General features: G+C 40.5%; 1 protein-coding gene across 1 annotated transcript in view; it reads right to left on the reverse strand.

Moving 5' to 3' along the window:
* Positions 1-14,662, reverse strand: part of thsd7ba (thrombospondin, type I, domain containing 7Ba) — a 117,840-nt gene that overhangs the window by 76,568 nt on the left and 26,610 nt on the right. The window contains exons 2-4 of the mRNA XM_086124152.1: positions 7,196-8,042; positions 5,275-5,523; positions 2,861-3,030 (exon numbers count right to left, since the gene is read on the reverse strand). Coding sequence (XP_085980278.1) covers positions 2,861-3,030; positions 5,275-5,523; positions 7,196-8,042 — 1,266 coding nt within the window. The remainder of the gene's footprint in view (positions 1-2,860; positions 3,031-5,274; positions 5,524-7,195; positions 8,043-14,662) is intronic.

The following is a 14,662-nucleotide window of genomic DNA, read 5'->3' on the forward strand; positions in this document are numbered from 1 at the left end:
CAATTACGGGGCTGTAGACATCCAACAGCAGCAAATTGTTTTCTGAGTAAGTTGCGCAAGAGAAACGCTCCGTGTTGAAGGCAGAAGCCACATCGGTTTACATCACCTGAAGCTGTGCCAGGGTTGTAAACACAGCGGCTTATGTATTGATCTTTGTCCTACACTGCAGTCCACAGAGTGCTTCATTGATATACTACACACTGAAGAGAAAAAAAAAAAACCTCTGATCTCCGAGCACTTTGGTTATGTTACGGAACGAGGCAGATGGAATGTTTCTTTATTTTTCAATTGGACATGTTTACTTGCCATCAATCGAGCGGCAATTGCAGGACAGGTTTCTCTAATTCAAAATAATCAAAATGCTTTAGAGAAGAAATAGAGCACGCTGTGACCGTGCTTTTACTTCAAAAATCATCTTTTAATCCGTTCCAGCTCCCACAAAAAACACACAGCACACTGAACCCTCACCATTGCAGGTTAAGGGTTCTGTGTCCTGCTAGTTTGCATTTTTGTTGTGTTTTTTTACTCTGTTGTTCTGCCTACCATTCGTTTAATTTCACTGTCAACCACTAGATGGGTAAACAGCATTTAGTTTGACACAGCATAAATATAAAAGGAGAACACAAAAAAAGGGAAGTACTTCAGCCCAGCCTAGTTTTATCTGAAGATTATTGTCTATCACATACTTTTTAATCCTGCTTTTTAACGGTGACCCAAAGCGACGGCTATAATGCAGGTTCATTTTATAACTACCATCTTTGGGCATGATTATTTATGTATATTGAGAGATGATAAGTTAAGTTAGGAACTTCACAGTTTTTTACAGTAAACAGGGGGATCAGTATCGGTACACTGTTACACTATTTGTATTTTTGTGTGATGAGGTGTTGGTGAGTTTGATAGCCAAGGGGAAGAAGTTATGAATGCGGCAGGAGGTTGAGGTCCAAATGGACCGTAGCCTCATGCCTGAGGGGAGAGTGTTGAAGTGTGAGTAGCGGCAGCTTTAATCTGACCCGCACGCTCACAGGTCCTGGAGACGTATAGGTCCCGAATTGATGGAAGTTTTCAGCCAATAACTTTTTCAGAAGCTTCTTACTCTGTGGCACCATCACACCGCACGTTGACGGAGTCGGTGAAGAAGTACTCTATGGTGGTCATGCACCAAAATTTTTGTTGGAAGCTTGAATTTGCATAGATGCTGGAGAAAGATGCTGCGAGGAGCAGATGGTTGGCTCCCATTTGAGGGTAGAAGCTGAAGTCCACAATGGCGATTGAGGTGTCTGTGAGGATGAGAGTGCACTTTGGGGCTGTGACCTTCCGGAAGTTCACATTCATCTCTTTTGTTTTCTGACTGTTATGCTGAAAACAGCTTAAACCGGAGCAAATTTAACCCTGCTCAGGAGGTGGTTTAAAAATTTACTCCAGAGCAAATGCTACTTTGCGGGGCAGCACCGATATAAAAAAAGACGTGTGAAACCTACAGGGGTAGACTCGCTACGCGTGAGAAGAGTTAATTACATACGGGTATTGCATAACTTGCACCCTGGGTATTTTGAACTTCTTTCCTTTCTCTCTCTCTCATCCTTTTACGGTGTCCGATAGACCACAGCGTTGATTTGTCTGGAGAAATATAAACCATGCTTTTTGATATGTCACAAACAAGGCGGGGAAAAGGAAGTACACTTTACTCATGTGCATGTTTTATTTCCGTATTATTACTTGCGGTCGTATTGCACGACCACAGAAACTGCCGTGTGAACGCAAGTGGGACTGCACCGGGGTTCACACGCTTCTCTTTAGTAAGCAGCTTTACATGTGTGAACGCTCCACAAAATTTACACCGGTGTAAGATACATCGGTGCAGCACCGATGCAAATGTGTGCCGTGTGAACACCCCTTATAATGGCTCAACAAACATTGTTTCATTTTTGTTTGGGGTGTAATGAAACACCAGCTTCATGCTCTTGGCGGACAAGCCAACTCACTTTATGCTACTGATTCAGCACATTATAACATAAAGCTGCTTAAAGGCAGAGACGTAATCATCTAACAGCATGTGGAATGATTCCAGGCCTCTCTTACGTGAAAATGTTTTGAACCTTAATAATGTGCCCTCTGGTTAGGGCAGATTTGTTTGCCAGCATAGATGTCAAGCTGTGCAATGGTCCACATGTTTTAGCGTTCTATTCTTTCTTGAACCATATACCTTAATGTGTGCGCTTTCCTTTCAATTGTGCATCATCACACCTTTGCTTGTGTGAATAATTGCTTCAGTGTCTAGCTAAATTGTTTTCCGAGCTTTATAGTCTCGCCGGGCCACTAGCACGGCCTGAGATGTTTTATTCTGCTCACAAACATGCTCCCTGAAGACTGCTGTTTTTACAACAGCTTAGCCAGCGAGGATGGAGTGACACTTTCAACTGCTGCGGAGGCTATGTTTGTACAAGATTTGTCAGGCTCTCTTCATCCCCTACACGAACAACTGACACAATGTTACCTTAACACACTTAGAAATTGATGACAACTACTTAGTGTTGTGGTTTAAATGCTTACCATGTCAGCGTTGTGCGTTCACTGTACGGCGTAAACAACAATGCGAAGATTTCATTTTATCTATTTTCACACCACACTGGGGTGTGCTGCGGATTAGGTTTTAAATGAAACTGCTTCGCCAATGAGTAAGTCGCTCCCAGGAGAGTCTACTGTAGTTGTAGATAAGCTTTGATATACTTTGAACAAGCTTAAGCTTCACCATCGCTGTTTGCTCTTTATTCTTCAAGCCTGCACGGCCACGATGTCTTTGTACGTACGTCTCAAACCAAAGCTCAGCTGTGATGACGGTGGTTTTGTCTTGTCTCACCTTCCTTTCTGTGATGTGGAGGTGAGTCATCAGGAACTTGTACACAGTAGGTCTTTCTGGTCTGCACCCCCCCTCCGCAGAGACGAGTGATGTTAGCCTGACGGCGGTCCAGCCTGCTCAGTAAAGGGGAAACCAAGCACTCATCCCAGTCAGTGGCTCTCCATTCATACCTGAAACAGGACCAGAGGACCAAAATGCGTTAACACAGACCAGAGTCTGCCTGACCAACCTTTTACTATTAGTGACGTTCCATATCACAGATTTTCCTTGACGATCTGTTATTGAGTAAAACTGGTATCGGTGATACGATTCAATACCAATACTGGGCTAAGTTCGTCTGTGTGATTCTCTCAGTTGTATTTTAATATGAACCCATGCGGCTATTTGGTGGAGCATGTACCGGTACTTATTTAATTACCAATTTGATAGCTGGACAAGTTAATATGAAAAAACTCCAACAACAGGTGCTTAGTTAAAAAACTCAAAACTCCACATTTTCTCCCTCCTTACCTAGAGAGTGCCAGAGACATCTGACACTGTGCTCTCCCTTTCTGTCCGCTTGATCATAAATGCCCCGTATTTTGAGTTCTGGTTCAATCTGACATGTTTCCCAAGGTGACACTCATTTTGCCGCAACAACTGGACACAAACGGTGTCTTGGCTGTTTGTGGAGCTGAAATACAGTACCTCCACAAATGGCTCCGTCTAGTCTCTGCAATTAGCTACGTATAAGACTGGCTTCCCTGTGTATTATGGCTAACGATGATTTCTACGCTGACTCAGGTGGAAGAAATTATAGTTCCCACCAACCCAATATAATTTTGACAATGTCTACATAGTTTAACTGTGTTTTGGTTTATGCAATACTTTACCTCAAATGACTGTAGTGTCTAAACCAGTGGTGCTTAACCTTGTTAGAGGTACCGAACCCAACCAGTTCATATGCACATTCAGCGAACGCTTCATTAGTGAATAATAGAAATACGATTTTTTTACAAATTCAAGATATTAAAAATAATAACATTTATTAAAAACTGAAAAAAGTCAATACAATTAGTACAAGTATAAAGTATACATTTTTTAATTGTGCACAAAATGAACCAGCCAGTGATGGCCAAGCGGGCATGTCATAACTAATTGGCATGTTGAGTCGGGTGTGTCTTAACCACCATGGCAGAAGCTCTGTCGAACCCCTGAGACTGATTCATCGAACCCCTAGGTTTTGATCGAACCCAGGTTAAGAGCCATTGGTCTAAACTATTAATTGATTTGACATTGCTTTCACAGCATAAAGATACGTATCAGGGGAATTCATATTTCAGGATCAATCTACTCTCTCTACTATCTACTAACATTATAGCTCACGTTTAACCTCGACTATCTCTATAGCACTACTTCCTGTCACCCGGGGGCAAAACACTGTCAGCCCACAGTTTGATATTTTCACAGTCTAATAGGCGTGACTGGCTCATGACAAAGTTTTTTTTTTCTTGGCCAATGGTTGTTCCCAATTAAGTTGGAATAAAAAGAGGCTGCTAAAATATTTGACGTGGCCAAGTGTAGAATTCTAGTAATGGTATGTTGATACTGGTGTGACTAAGGTTACATTTCTACTTCTAATTCTATTCTCCTTTGCAGTTGTACCATGAACTGCAAAGGATTTGTGTTGTCCGTGTCATTTTTAACAGTGTCTTTGGAAGAGACACTTAAATTTTAATCAAACAATAACAAAATAGTGCCTTGACCTAATTAAATGGTTGGTGCCCTAAAAGTAGTATAAAAATAATACTGCTTGTAACGGGGGGGGGGGGGGGGAACAGCTGAGTGAGAAAGAAAATGCAAATCAGTGGAAGGTTGCAGAATTTCGAAACAAATGATCACTCTTTGTCATGGAAAGTGCACCGGAGCATAAAGCAATAATATTCGAGGAGTTTTCCTGAACAACGGCCCTAAGTAATCCATCAGAGGCTTATTTCCTGTAATGAGTTTTCTCCCAATCAAGTGAATCCTCCACTCTGATATAGCGAATAAAACAAGATATTCCGACAGGAAAACAAAGCTGACTACATTATTTTCTGAATGAAATTACCTACTGTCTAACTTTACCGTATAACCCGAGAAACAATGGCGGGCCCTGTGGACCACAGACCCGTAAACTGCTGCAGGAGTTTATATGAAATGAAATTAAAGTCAATACTTAAGGTAGAGGGACAAATTAAATGAACAGCAACATCATGAATATATGTAGCCTCTGGGTATACTCTTGTAATCATTCTGGTTAGAAAGCTTGGGACATCTGAATGAATTTTAAAAGAGCTTGAAATAGTGTGCATGGAAGATTAAATATGAGCCCAGCGTTTCATTCTGATGATCGCGAGCAAGTAATGATGAGAAACATGTCAACTAAAACATACCTCGGACAGTTTGGAAGCAAGTCCCCGATAATGTTGCAAGCTTCCTTTTCCTCAAGGATGGGACATTGTTTCCCGCCACTCAGTGGAATCTGTGTCAGGACTCGTGACCGCAGACGGTAACCAGGAGACAGGTCGGTGGACCGGCAGGTCTTCGAACAGGTACTCCACGATAACCAATCAGAAGTGTGGCAGTCTGTGGGCATCACGCAGGCCTGGTAGGTCACAGGGGAGTTGTATTTGGCACAGAGGCTGCGGGTTGAGAAGGTAAATGCATTATAGTGAGTAGAGGGAAAGAGGATGCAGAAAAGACATTGAAAAATGGTGACATATTATGAAAACTGCACATCGTCATACTACCAGAGGTCAAGAAGGTGTTATTGGTATCTTCCTTAAATTCCCCTCAAAATCCTTCAACTTAAACTGCATTACTTTTTTTGTTAACGGAATTGCTGACTCAATCAAAACAAAACAAGCAGATTAGTTCTGTAATTATGGCTTCTATTGTTCACTTTACACTGCTAAATTAGGTTGGTTATAAAGATGGGGCTGCAATCCTGATTTAATTTGTTAATTAGGCTGTAATTAGAGGAACAAAATGATATTGAGCTCTCAGTTTAACCAGTCTTCAACATTAACGAAAAAATAATAATAATAACATTCAGAGGCCAAAAATAAGCTCAATCAAGACTGCAAAAAATGTTTTCCATCATGGCAATTCTGATTGATGGGAAGGAAATTAGAACAAATACTGTGTCTGCGCATGCGTGTGTGTGTGTGTGTGTGTCTTCTGTTCTTATCAAAATGGCAAATACCAAAGTCAGTTCAAACAGCAGGGACAGGAAAGGAGCAGTGCTTGACATTTAGCACAATAATAGTTCACTGCAGTATTGATGTGGTCAAACAGCATCGATAACAGGACATTTTAACTGAAAAAGTCCAGCCAATGCAGGAATCACTAAATTCAAGTCTCCACAATGATATACCAGGATCATGCAATGGGTGACCATTGGCTGAGTCTCCTTTGTACGATGACAGAACAGTGACAATAAACACCATGAAAACTAACATTATAGCTCATGTTTAACTTAAATAGGGAAAGGGGTGGGGCGGGGGGGGATGAATGTCAAACAAGCCACTTATCTAGACCAACAAATCAAGTTTTCAGCCTTTCAGTGAAGCACATTAACAATACAATGGTGCCTTGAGATCCAAGTGACCCGACTTACGAGTTTTCAAAGAAACAATCGTGGAATTTATTTTTTTGCTTTGACTTGCCAGCCAAAATTTACGATACGACCACTGTATTGGTGAACTCAACAAAGAAGCAGTTTGGCAATTAGAAAACAATTCATCAAAAAAAGAAGCTTAAAGCCCAGTGTCAAACTCAAGGCCTGGGGGCCATATGTGGCCTGCCACATCATTTTAAGTGGCCCGCGAAAGGAAATTAAAGATGACAACTTCCATGACGCTTGCTAAAGTCTGTACCAACATTTTAAATCTTCATATGCAATAAATCAGTAACATATTGTAAGTGTTTTCTTGTTGCCAAAACCCTCATTACGGTTAATTAAACAATAGTTGAATAAAACGTTATTGTTGACTTCTTTATCTAGTTTCAGTCATTACGGCCCTCCAAGGGAAACTGTCATTTGAATGTGGCCCGCGACAAAAATGAGTTTGACACCCCTGCTTTAACCTGTTTGTTGCCACTCCTGGGTGAAGTTTACTGTCAAAGTCATCATAAAACAGAGAAATGAACATTGTGTGCGTGTGTGTGGTTTTTTTTTTTTAATGAAGAGCTAAAAACATATCTGAACTTGTTGTGTCTCAAGGCACCACTGTACAGTGTTTGCCAATTATTCTAACCCCCCGCCCCCCAATACAGTTATTACAGGACCATATTACTATTTTCTTTGCTTACCTCAGCATTGTGTTCTTTCCATCACTGCGTGTGCAGCGGACTTGCCGTGTCTGGTATCCTACCTCCAGTTCCCACAACATGGGGTACTTCTGATGGTGACGATGGATATGATGGTCTTGACGGTAATGGGAAGCATGTCTGTGTAACATGACTGTATTATTCTCCTTGTTACTGCTGAAATCCACGGTGGTCCGGCCATTTATTAGGGTGTCTTTATGATGGGGTAGCCTACATTCGCTCCAGGCTCCTACTTTAAGGCTGTACTGGTACTCGTCCACCCCAGAAGGGCAGCCAACAGAGCCAGAACAAGTCCTGGTTTCGGTCAGGTTGGGGCAGCTCGCGCCACCATACATCGGCATAGTCAGAACATGTTGAGTTCGATGCTGCAGGCCAGCGCCGCATGTTCTACTGCAACCCGACCATGAGGTGAAGTCCGACACAACGCAGTCCTGTGGGCAGGGGATCAGACATGCCTGCTCCACTGGGGGTCTCTGAGAAAAGAAGTCACAAATCCTCGAAGTGACTATCGTGCGGTTAGAAGTGCGCATACACTGCACTTTGCGTCTCTGGATTCCATGCTGTGCTGTGATGCACTCTGCGGTCCGCAGCTTGAGCTCGTTGGAAAAAAAAGGGACAAGAACACAGCCCTCCCAGGGAGAGAGCTCCCACTCGAAGAGGTCCTGGTGCCAGTCGCACACCTTAAAACAATGCCGCCGACTCTCGGGTTTGTCCATGTGGTTGCAGTGAGAGTGATGGGTGGTCCAGCCCTCTGTGTGGACACACCATACTGTCCTGCTCTGAACTCCACCGGAGCCACAGTCTTCACCCATACAATGACCCCACTGGCCTGGAGAAGAGCAAAGACACCAAATAAGGACATTTTCACAAAAGAGCAAAACTCTAAACAGGGTGATTTAAATTGCTGTTATCTATCAGTTTGCAATCAAACACAATTCCAGGCCAATCACATACACAAAGGAAGAAAATCAACCAAAAGCAATCAAGCCAGCGGCAAATCAATGTCTAGAAATAAAGTGCACGTTTCTTATCACAAAGGAAGAATTTACTTAGTTGCTCAATTCCAAAATGCTCATTTATCTTCAGTTATGTGAGTCATGACCTGAAGATCTTGCGACCAAGTGACCTTGTGTGTGAAGTAAGCGATGCTGCACTGACGGCACAGTAGTGGACATTATGTCCATCCATTGATTTCCTGTTTGCTCATTTTCTTCACCAGGAATGTGGGTTAGTTGGAGCCTATTCCGCCTGAATTTGGATGAAAGACGCAGTACACCCTGAACTGTTTGTTTGTTTGTTTGTTTATTGAACATAAAACATATATACAGTAATAATTTGACAGAAAATAAGGTAGATAAAAAAAGTAAAAAGAAAGAAATCAATCTTCATTCAACACAGTTATTATGTTCAAGGGAGTAGGATGAAGTAAAAAACTTATCTAGTCCTACCCCGTTATGTGTTTATATCTAATAAATCATTTTTATATCAATCAGAAAAGAAAAAAGTAAGAAGAAAGAAGTCTCCATTAAGGCTCATACTTTACCCTTAACCGTGATATTTTTACAACTTTTGGTTTGTATCGGGATTATATACTTCCACACCCTGACACTCTTGTGTCAATTTTCTCTTGTATTCATAATGGATATTTATATACCTTTCTCTATTTATCAACTTAGTTCTGATTTATCATTATACTTAATGTTTTGAATTTATCATTTTAACTCTGATTGATGTAGGTTGTTTGAACTATTTTTTTGAATTTGTTTTTGAACTCAGCAAGCGATTTACTCATTTTCAGGTCCGTTTCGAGATTATTCCACAGATTAACACCTTTGATAGATACACTTCTTTGCTTGATGTTTGTTCTTGTTTTGAGTTTTTTGAATAAGTTGGTACCTCTTAAATCATAGCTGCTTTCTCGAATTTCGAAAAACTTCTGAATGTTTTGGCAGAGCAGGTTATTGTGTGCTTTGTACATTAATTGGACGATTTTAAAGTCAACCAGGTCATAAAATTTCATCGTATCTAATTTGATAAATAGTGGATTTGTGGGTTCCGTATATTTTGATCTATTAAAAATTCGAATTGCTTTTTTTTGTAGGTTGAGAATAGGGAGTGTTTGTTTTGCAGGCATTTCCCCATATTTCCACACAGTAGGTCATATATGGTAATAATAATGAAGTGTATAATGTGTACAAAGATCTCTTATTTAGCACTTCCTTGGTTTTGTAGAGGATCCCTACGGTTTTGGCTATTTTTCTTTTTACGTTATCGATATGTGGCTTCCAACATAGTTTTGAGTCTATTACTAATCCGAGAAACTTGGTTTCATACGCTCTTTCTATCTCAATTGAGTTTACCATAATTTTAGCTTGGTGTTTGATTGGTCTTGTGCCAAAAACAATTAACTTCGATTTTTTCAGGTTAAGTGACAATTTATTTCTGTCGAACCAGTTTTTTAATTTGTTTAATTCGTTTTCTACGGTTGTCAGGAGCTGTTTCAGATTTATTCCAGAACAGTAGAAAGTTGTATCATCAGCAAATAGGACACATTTAAATTGTTTTGAGACCTTGCAGATATCATTTATATATAAGACGAATAGTTTTGGACCAAGCACTGACCCCTGAGGAACTCTGTGAGTGATTTTCAGTCGATTTGTTTTTTTATTGTTGAGTTGCACGTACTGATATCTGTTTTCTAAATAACTTTTTATCCATTTATAAGCTCCACCTCTAATGCCATATCTTTCTAGTTTTTTCAATAATATACTGTGATCTATTGTGTCAAAAGCTTTTTTTAGATCTAGGAAAACCCCAACAGTAAATTCTTTGTTGTCTATATTAGTGGCTATTGCTTCCACAAACTCCATAACTGCCATTGAGGTGGTCCGTTTTCCCCTGAAGCCATATTGATTCTCACTTAACAGTGCATGCTTTTGTATAAAGCTATCAAGTCTGCGAGAAAATAGTTTTTCTAATATTTTTGAAAATTGTGGTAGTAGTGATATTGGTCCCACAATTTTCAAAAATATTAGAAAAACTATTTTCTCGCAGACTTGATAGCTTTATAGAAAAGCATGCGCTGTTAAGTGAGAATCAATATGGCTTCAGGGAAAAACGGACCACCTCAATGGCAGTTATGGAGTTTGTGGAAGCAATAGCCACTAATATAGACAACAAAGAATTTACTGTTGTCTAGAATTTACTAGTTGGCAGCCAATCACTGGACATACATCATAGATGTCGCATGGAAACCCTGTTCATCCAAATGTGGTCAATTTCATATTTTTTCACAAATAAATTCTATTGGTCTGTTCGCACATCATTTGTTATTTTCACACATTATTAACCAATTTCAAATGTGCAGAATACTGTATCTTGAGAACAAATCAATGAACTCTCCGGAAAACGCTCAACTGCCTGAAAAATGTTGTAAAACTCTGCCTCCTCCCTCACTCTGCCAAAGCCCGGTGGCATTATGCCATTTTTAGACAGTAACGAGTGAAAATAGTTGGGTTGGATACGTTCGAGTATCTCTTTTATTTATTGCATCACGTTTGAGAAAGGGTTGGGGGAAGATTATGTAATCACAATTGTTTACCATAACTGAGCGGGGGCGGCCCAGTGGACCCTACAGTGCACAGGTTGTGGGTTCGATTCCGACTCCGGCATTCGTGTGTGGAGTTTGCATGTTCTACCCCGTGCCTGCGTGGGTTTTCTCCGGGTATTCTGGTTTCCTCCCACTTTCCAAAAACATGCATGGCAGGCTGATTGAACACTCAAGGTTGTCCCTAGGTGTGAATGTGACCGCGGATGGTTGTTCGTCTCTGTGTGCACTGCGATTGGCTGGGTGTCAGGGTGTCAACGCCAACTGCCCGAAGACAGCTGGGATAGGCTCCAGCATCCCCCGCGACCTTGTGAGAATAAGTGGATCGGAAAATGAATGAATGAATAACAGAGATTTTTCGGGGCGTGTGTGTGTGTGTGTGTGTGTAACATTCATGATTGAACATTTTGGGGTGTACTGTAAATGGAGGTTGTATTGATGAATCAAGATTAAAAAAAGATAATACAAAATTATCAGAGTGACAAAAAAACTAAAACCAGAATATACTGTAAATCTTGTGTTTCAAATCAGTTTGGTTGGTGAATGTGAATCATTAATTTTGTAAACTGATGATACGTTTGATTTTCTGTCAATGGCAGTAATCATGAAATGATCCTGCCTTTTAGATATTGTTGAATGAAGCCTTGATTTCTGGGCCAATCACCAATTAGGAAACACTGCTTTGAAAATGCTGATTTATGTTTAAGAGGACAATATTTCAAATTACTGAATTATTTCATAGTTCGTTGGAGCATGTGATTGAGTTTGTCTTGACTTTGTTATTTTGAAGCTGTGTTTAAGGGATTTTTTTTCAACTTGCACACTATTTCTTTTTATTTTTCAGAAACATGCTGAACGAAATGCCCCCACTTTAATAAATGCATTTTTGATTGTGAAATGTATAACCCATCCAATGGAGAGGCAATAATTTCTGGAAAATGAATTAGTTTTATAAGACAAAAAAAAAAGACAAGCGCATGAAAGTCAAAAACCAATTCAAAGTTGGGCAAATAATTAAGCCATAGAACTTTGATTTCTGCTCATTTTAATGTGAATATTAAATGATGTGATGATATTGTGAGCTTCATGTGAACTAAGGTCATTGTAGTTAATGAAAACCTTTTTAAAAAATTAATAAAATTGGAAAAAAACAAGAGTGCTTTAAAACAAAGCATCATGGAAATTACATTTTAGGCTCATAAAAATAACGATGATTATAATGAAAATGTCCTTTGGGTTAATTTAAAATCTATTTATATCAGTAAAGACTTTTTTTTTACACAATCGTGAGCGAACTTTTTTTTCTTGCACACAAGTACTCGATGGAAAAAAACTAAAACTAATGCGAAAACTTCACAAAAGCAAAGCATTTTGCACAAAAACAAAAGCCATTAAAAGCTAACAAACCCACTCCAAAAACTATTTGAAACTGGATGGGTTGAAAAAAATAACATAAAATAAAAACTCTGTACAGTATCACGAAAAATCCAAAACTATCATAACCCTGGTGCTTCCCACCTGTCATCACAATGTTCAAAAACAGAATGTGCTGTTCATAATATTACTCTTAAACAGTAATTATTTCAGTTTTTAATTAAAATATATATACATATCTGAAAATCAGCGTTAAACAGGAAGACTTTGATTGTCAGCGAAACACAAGTTCCAGTGGTCACTGATGGCCTCCCACACGTTTATCAGCATCATTTTGAAACCCTGCCAGGATGGGTGCGCATGCTATACAGAAGTGTGATTGAGAGTGATTCCGCTGCCAGGAGAACCAGTGAACACAAGCATTAGCTCGCTCCTAAACTCTGAATAATCTCTCATTCAATCTGTCAGCATCAACACACATCTGCCTCTCACGAATGAAGAATTCGGCCTCAATTCCTTCATTCTTATTGCACTTATGCGCTTTGCTTACACTTTTAATCTTCCTTAGTATGGATCTGCGGGCTCTCTGCGGTCCCTTCTACTGTACACAGTGTCGTGAAAAAGTATTTTCCCCACTCCTGATTTCTGGAGGGGGGGTGGGGGGGGTTGCATATCTATGATAATACTTGCGGTTTTTGCAAAAGGATCGGCAGTGCTGCGCAAATGTATGGAGCAAAGTAAGTGCTGTCTCGTCCGTAGGGTGTTATCTTTGAAGTCAAGATGGCGCCCGAGTAGGCAGCCGTCAGCAAGTGCTCTCATGAGCCTTGCTTTTTTTTGTTGTTTTTGTGTTTGTTTTGTCACTTTGTGTTGTTTACGTCGTGTGGACCTGATGTGGACTTTTTTCAGCATTTTTTGGCCACGACATTCATCAAGGAGGAGACTCTGTGCTCGGTGGTTGCGCCTTCTCGGCAGCATGGGTATACCAGCACTGTTTTTGACTGGGAGGAATGTCGGCGCCATTTGACTGTCGTTGCTGGACAGTCCCGGGGCGCTTGTGTCTTGCGCCTGTAATGGGCAGCATTTTTCACAGCCCCGCTTTGTTCAGCGGAGAGATCGGTGCTGTTGAAGGGTCTGCGGCTGGATGGATGTAAGGCTTGAGGAGCCGACGATGAGAAGAAAGGAGCGTTAGCGCGGAGCGCCGATGCGGATTTGGAACTGGGAGTCACGGCTTGGAGTTTGAAGCGGATTAGGTGGGACAGGAAAAGTGAACTCATCTCTTTTCGTCAATGGACGCTACAGCTTCGTGTTTGCTTTCAAAACTTAGCTTGTAGCAGACGTGTGCACATTTTCAGCATGACGTCTCTGATCCACTGGTGAAAGGACACTTTGATCCTCTCCTCTTTCATCTAGAACTGCTTCAGACAACAAAGTGTATGCAGAAAAGTGGTGAAGATTGCACGACTGTCTGTGTCCTATGTGTTGTGTTGTGTCATTTTTGTTATTTTGACTTCAAAATGGCGCCGCGTGAGTGGCTGCCTTTCCAGCAGCTCCTATATTTTGTTGTTCTACTTCTTCCTTTCATAACTTTGCTGCTGTGAATCGGGAATTTCTCCATTGCGAGACTAATAAAGGTTTTCTTATCTTATCTTCTTAACTGCCAGGGCTCTCTCCCACCGTGTCATGCACGGATGTTTTTTTTTTCTTCGGGGGTTTAGGGGGTCGGACTGGGACGGATGCACTTCTAAAGGATGAGGACGAACGGGGACAGAGGAGGATTTTTACATGATAAGGACAGAGGGACGATGACGGAAGGGGACCCAGGTTGCGGACAGGAGGACGGACCGGCCACCTAGGGTAAAGTGCCAATTACATCCCAATACTGGAAAAGAGAGAAATTAAAAGGTCATGTGCCTTAAGTGAATCAGAATGTGTTTCTTTTTTTCCCCCAACATCTTTCACTTGAAGTCAGGCAAAAGATAGCAATAACAAGCCCCTCAAAAACATTGTACTCAACCCCAGGAACTCACAGATGGACACAAATTGGGAGCAAACAAGAGTAATACACTCTCTCATCAAAAGCAGCAGGCAGCACTCAGTCAAAAAAAAAAGAACTGAACGGAGTGGAATCACTTTCCTCTCTGGTCCATTTAATTACATTTTTTAAAAGTCTCTGGTCCCTTTAATTACATTTGGTAAAAGCTGCACTGGGCAAGTTCAGAAAGAATTTACTGGACATTTGGGTGCACAATTGTTCACCTCGTATGCAGTTTAGAAGCTATTAATGTCCAAATGTTTGTTTGGAATTGTAATATAAATGTCTTGGTTATATGTTTCAGATTTGGTTTATGTTCATATTTACACCTGCCAACACTGAACTGCATACCTGACCAAGAAATGGATATGGGTTAAAATGACATACAGCGGATGTATATATTTTTTAGATATATTTAGCATCAAATGTTTTTCTA

Source organism: Hippocampus guttulatus, chromosome 11 (assembly GCF_054856545.1).
Source record: "Hippocampus guttulatus isolate MCC_2025c chromosome 11, RoL_Hgut_1.0, whole genome shotgun sequence".
Classification (NCBI taxonomy): Eukaryota; Metazoa; Chordata; class Actinopteri; order Syngnathiformes; family Syngnathidae; genus Hippocampus; species Hippocampus guttulatus.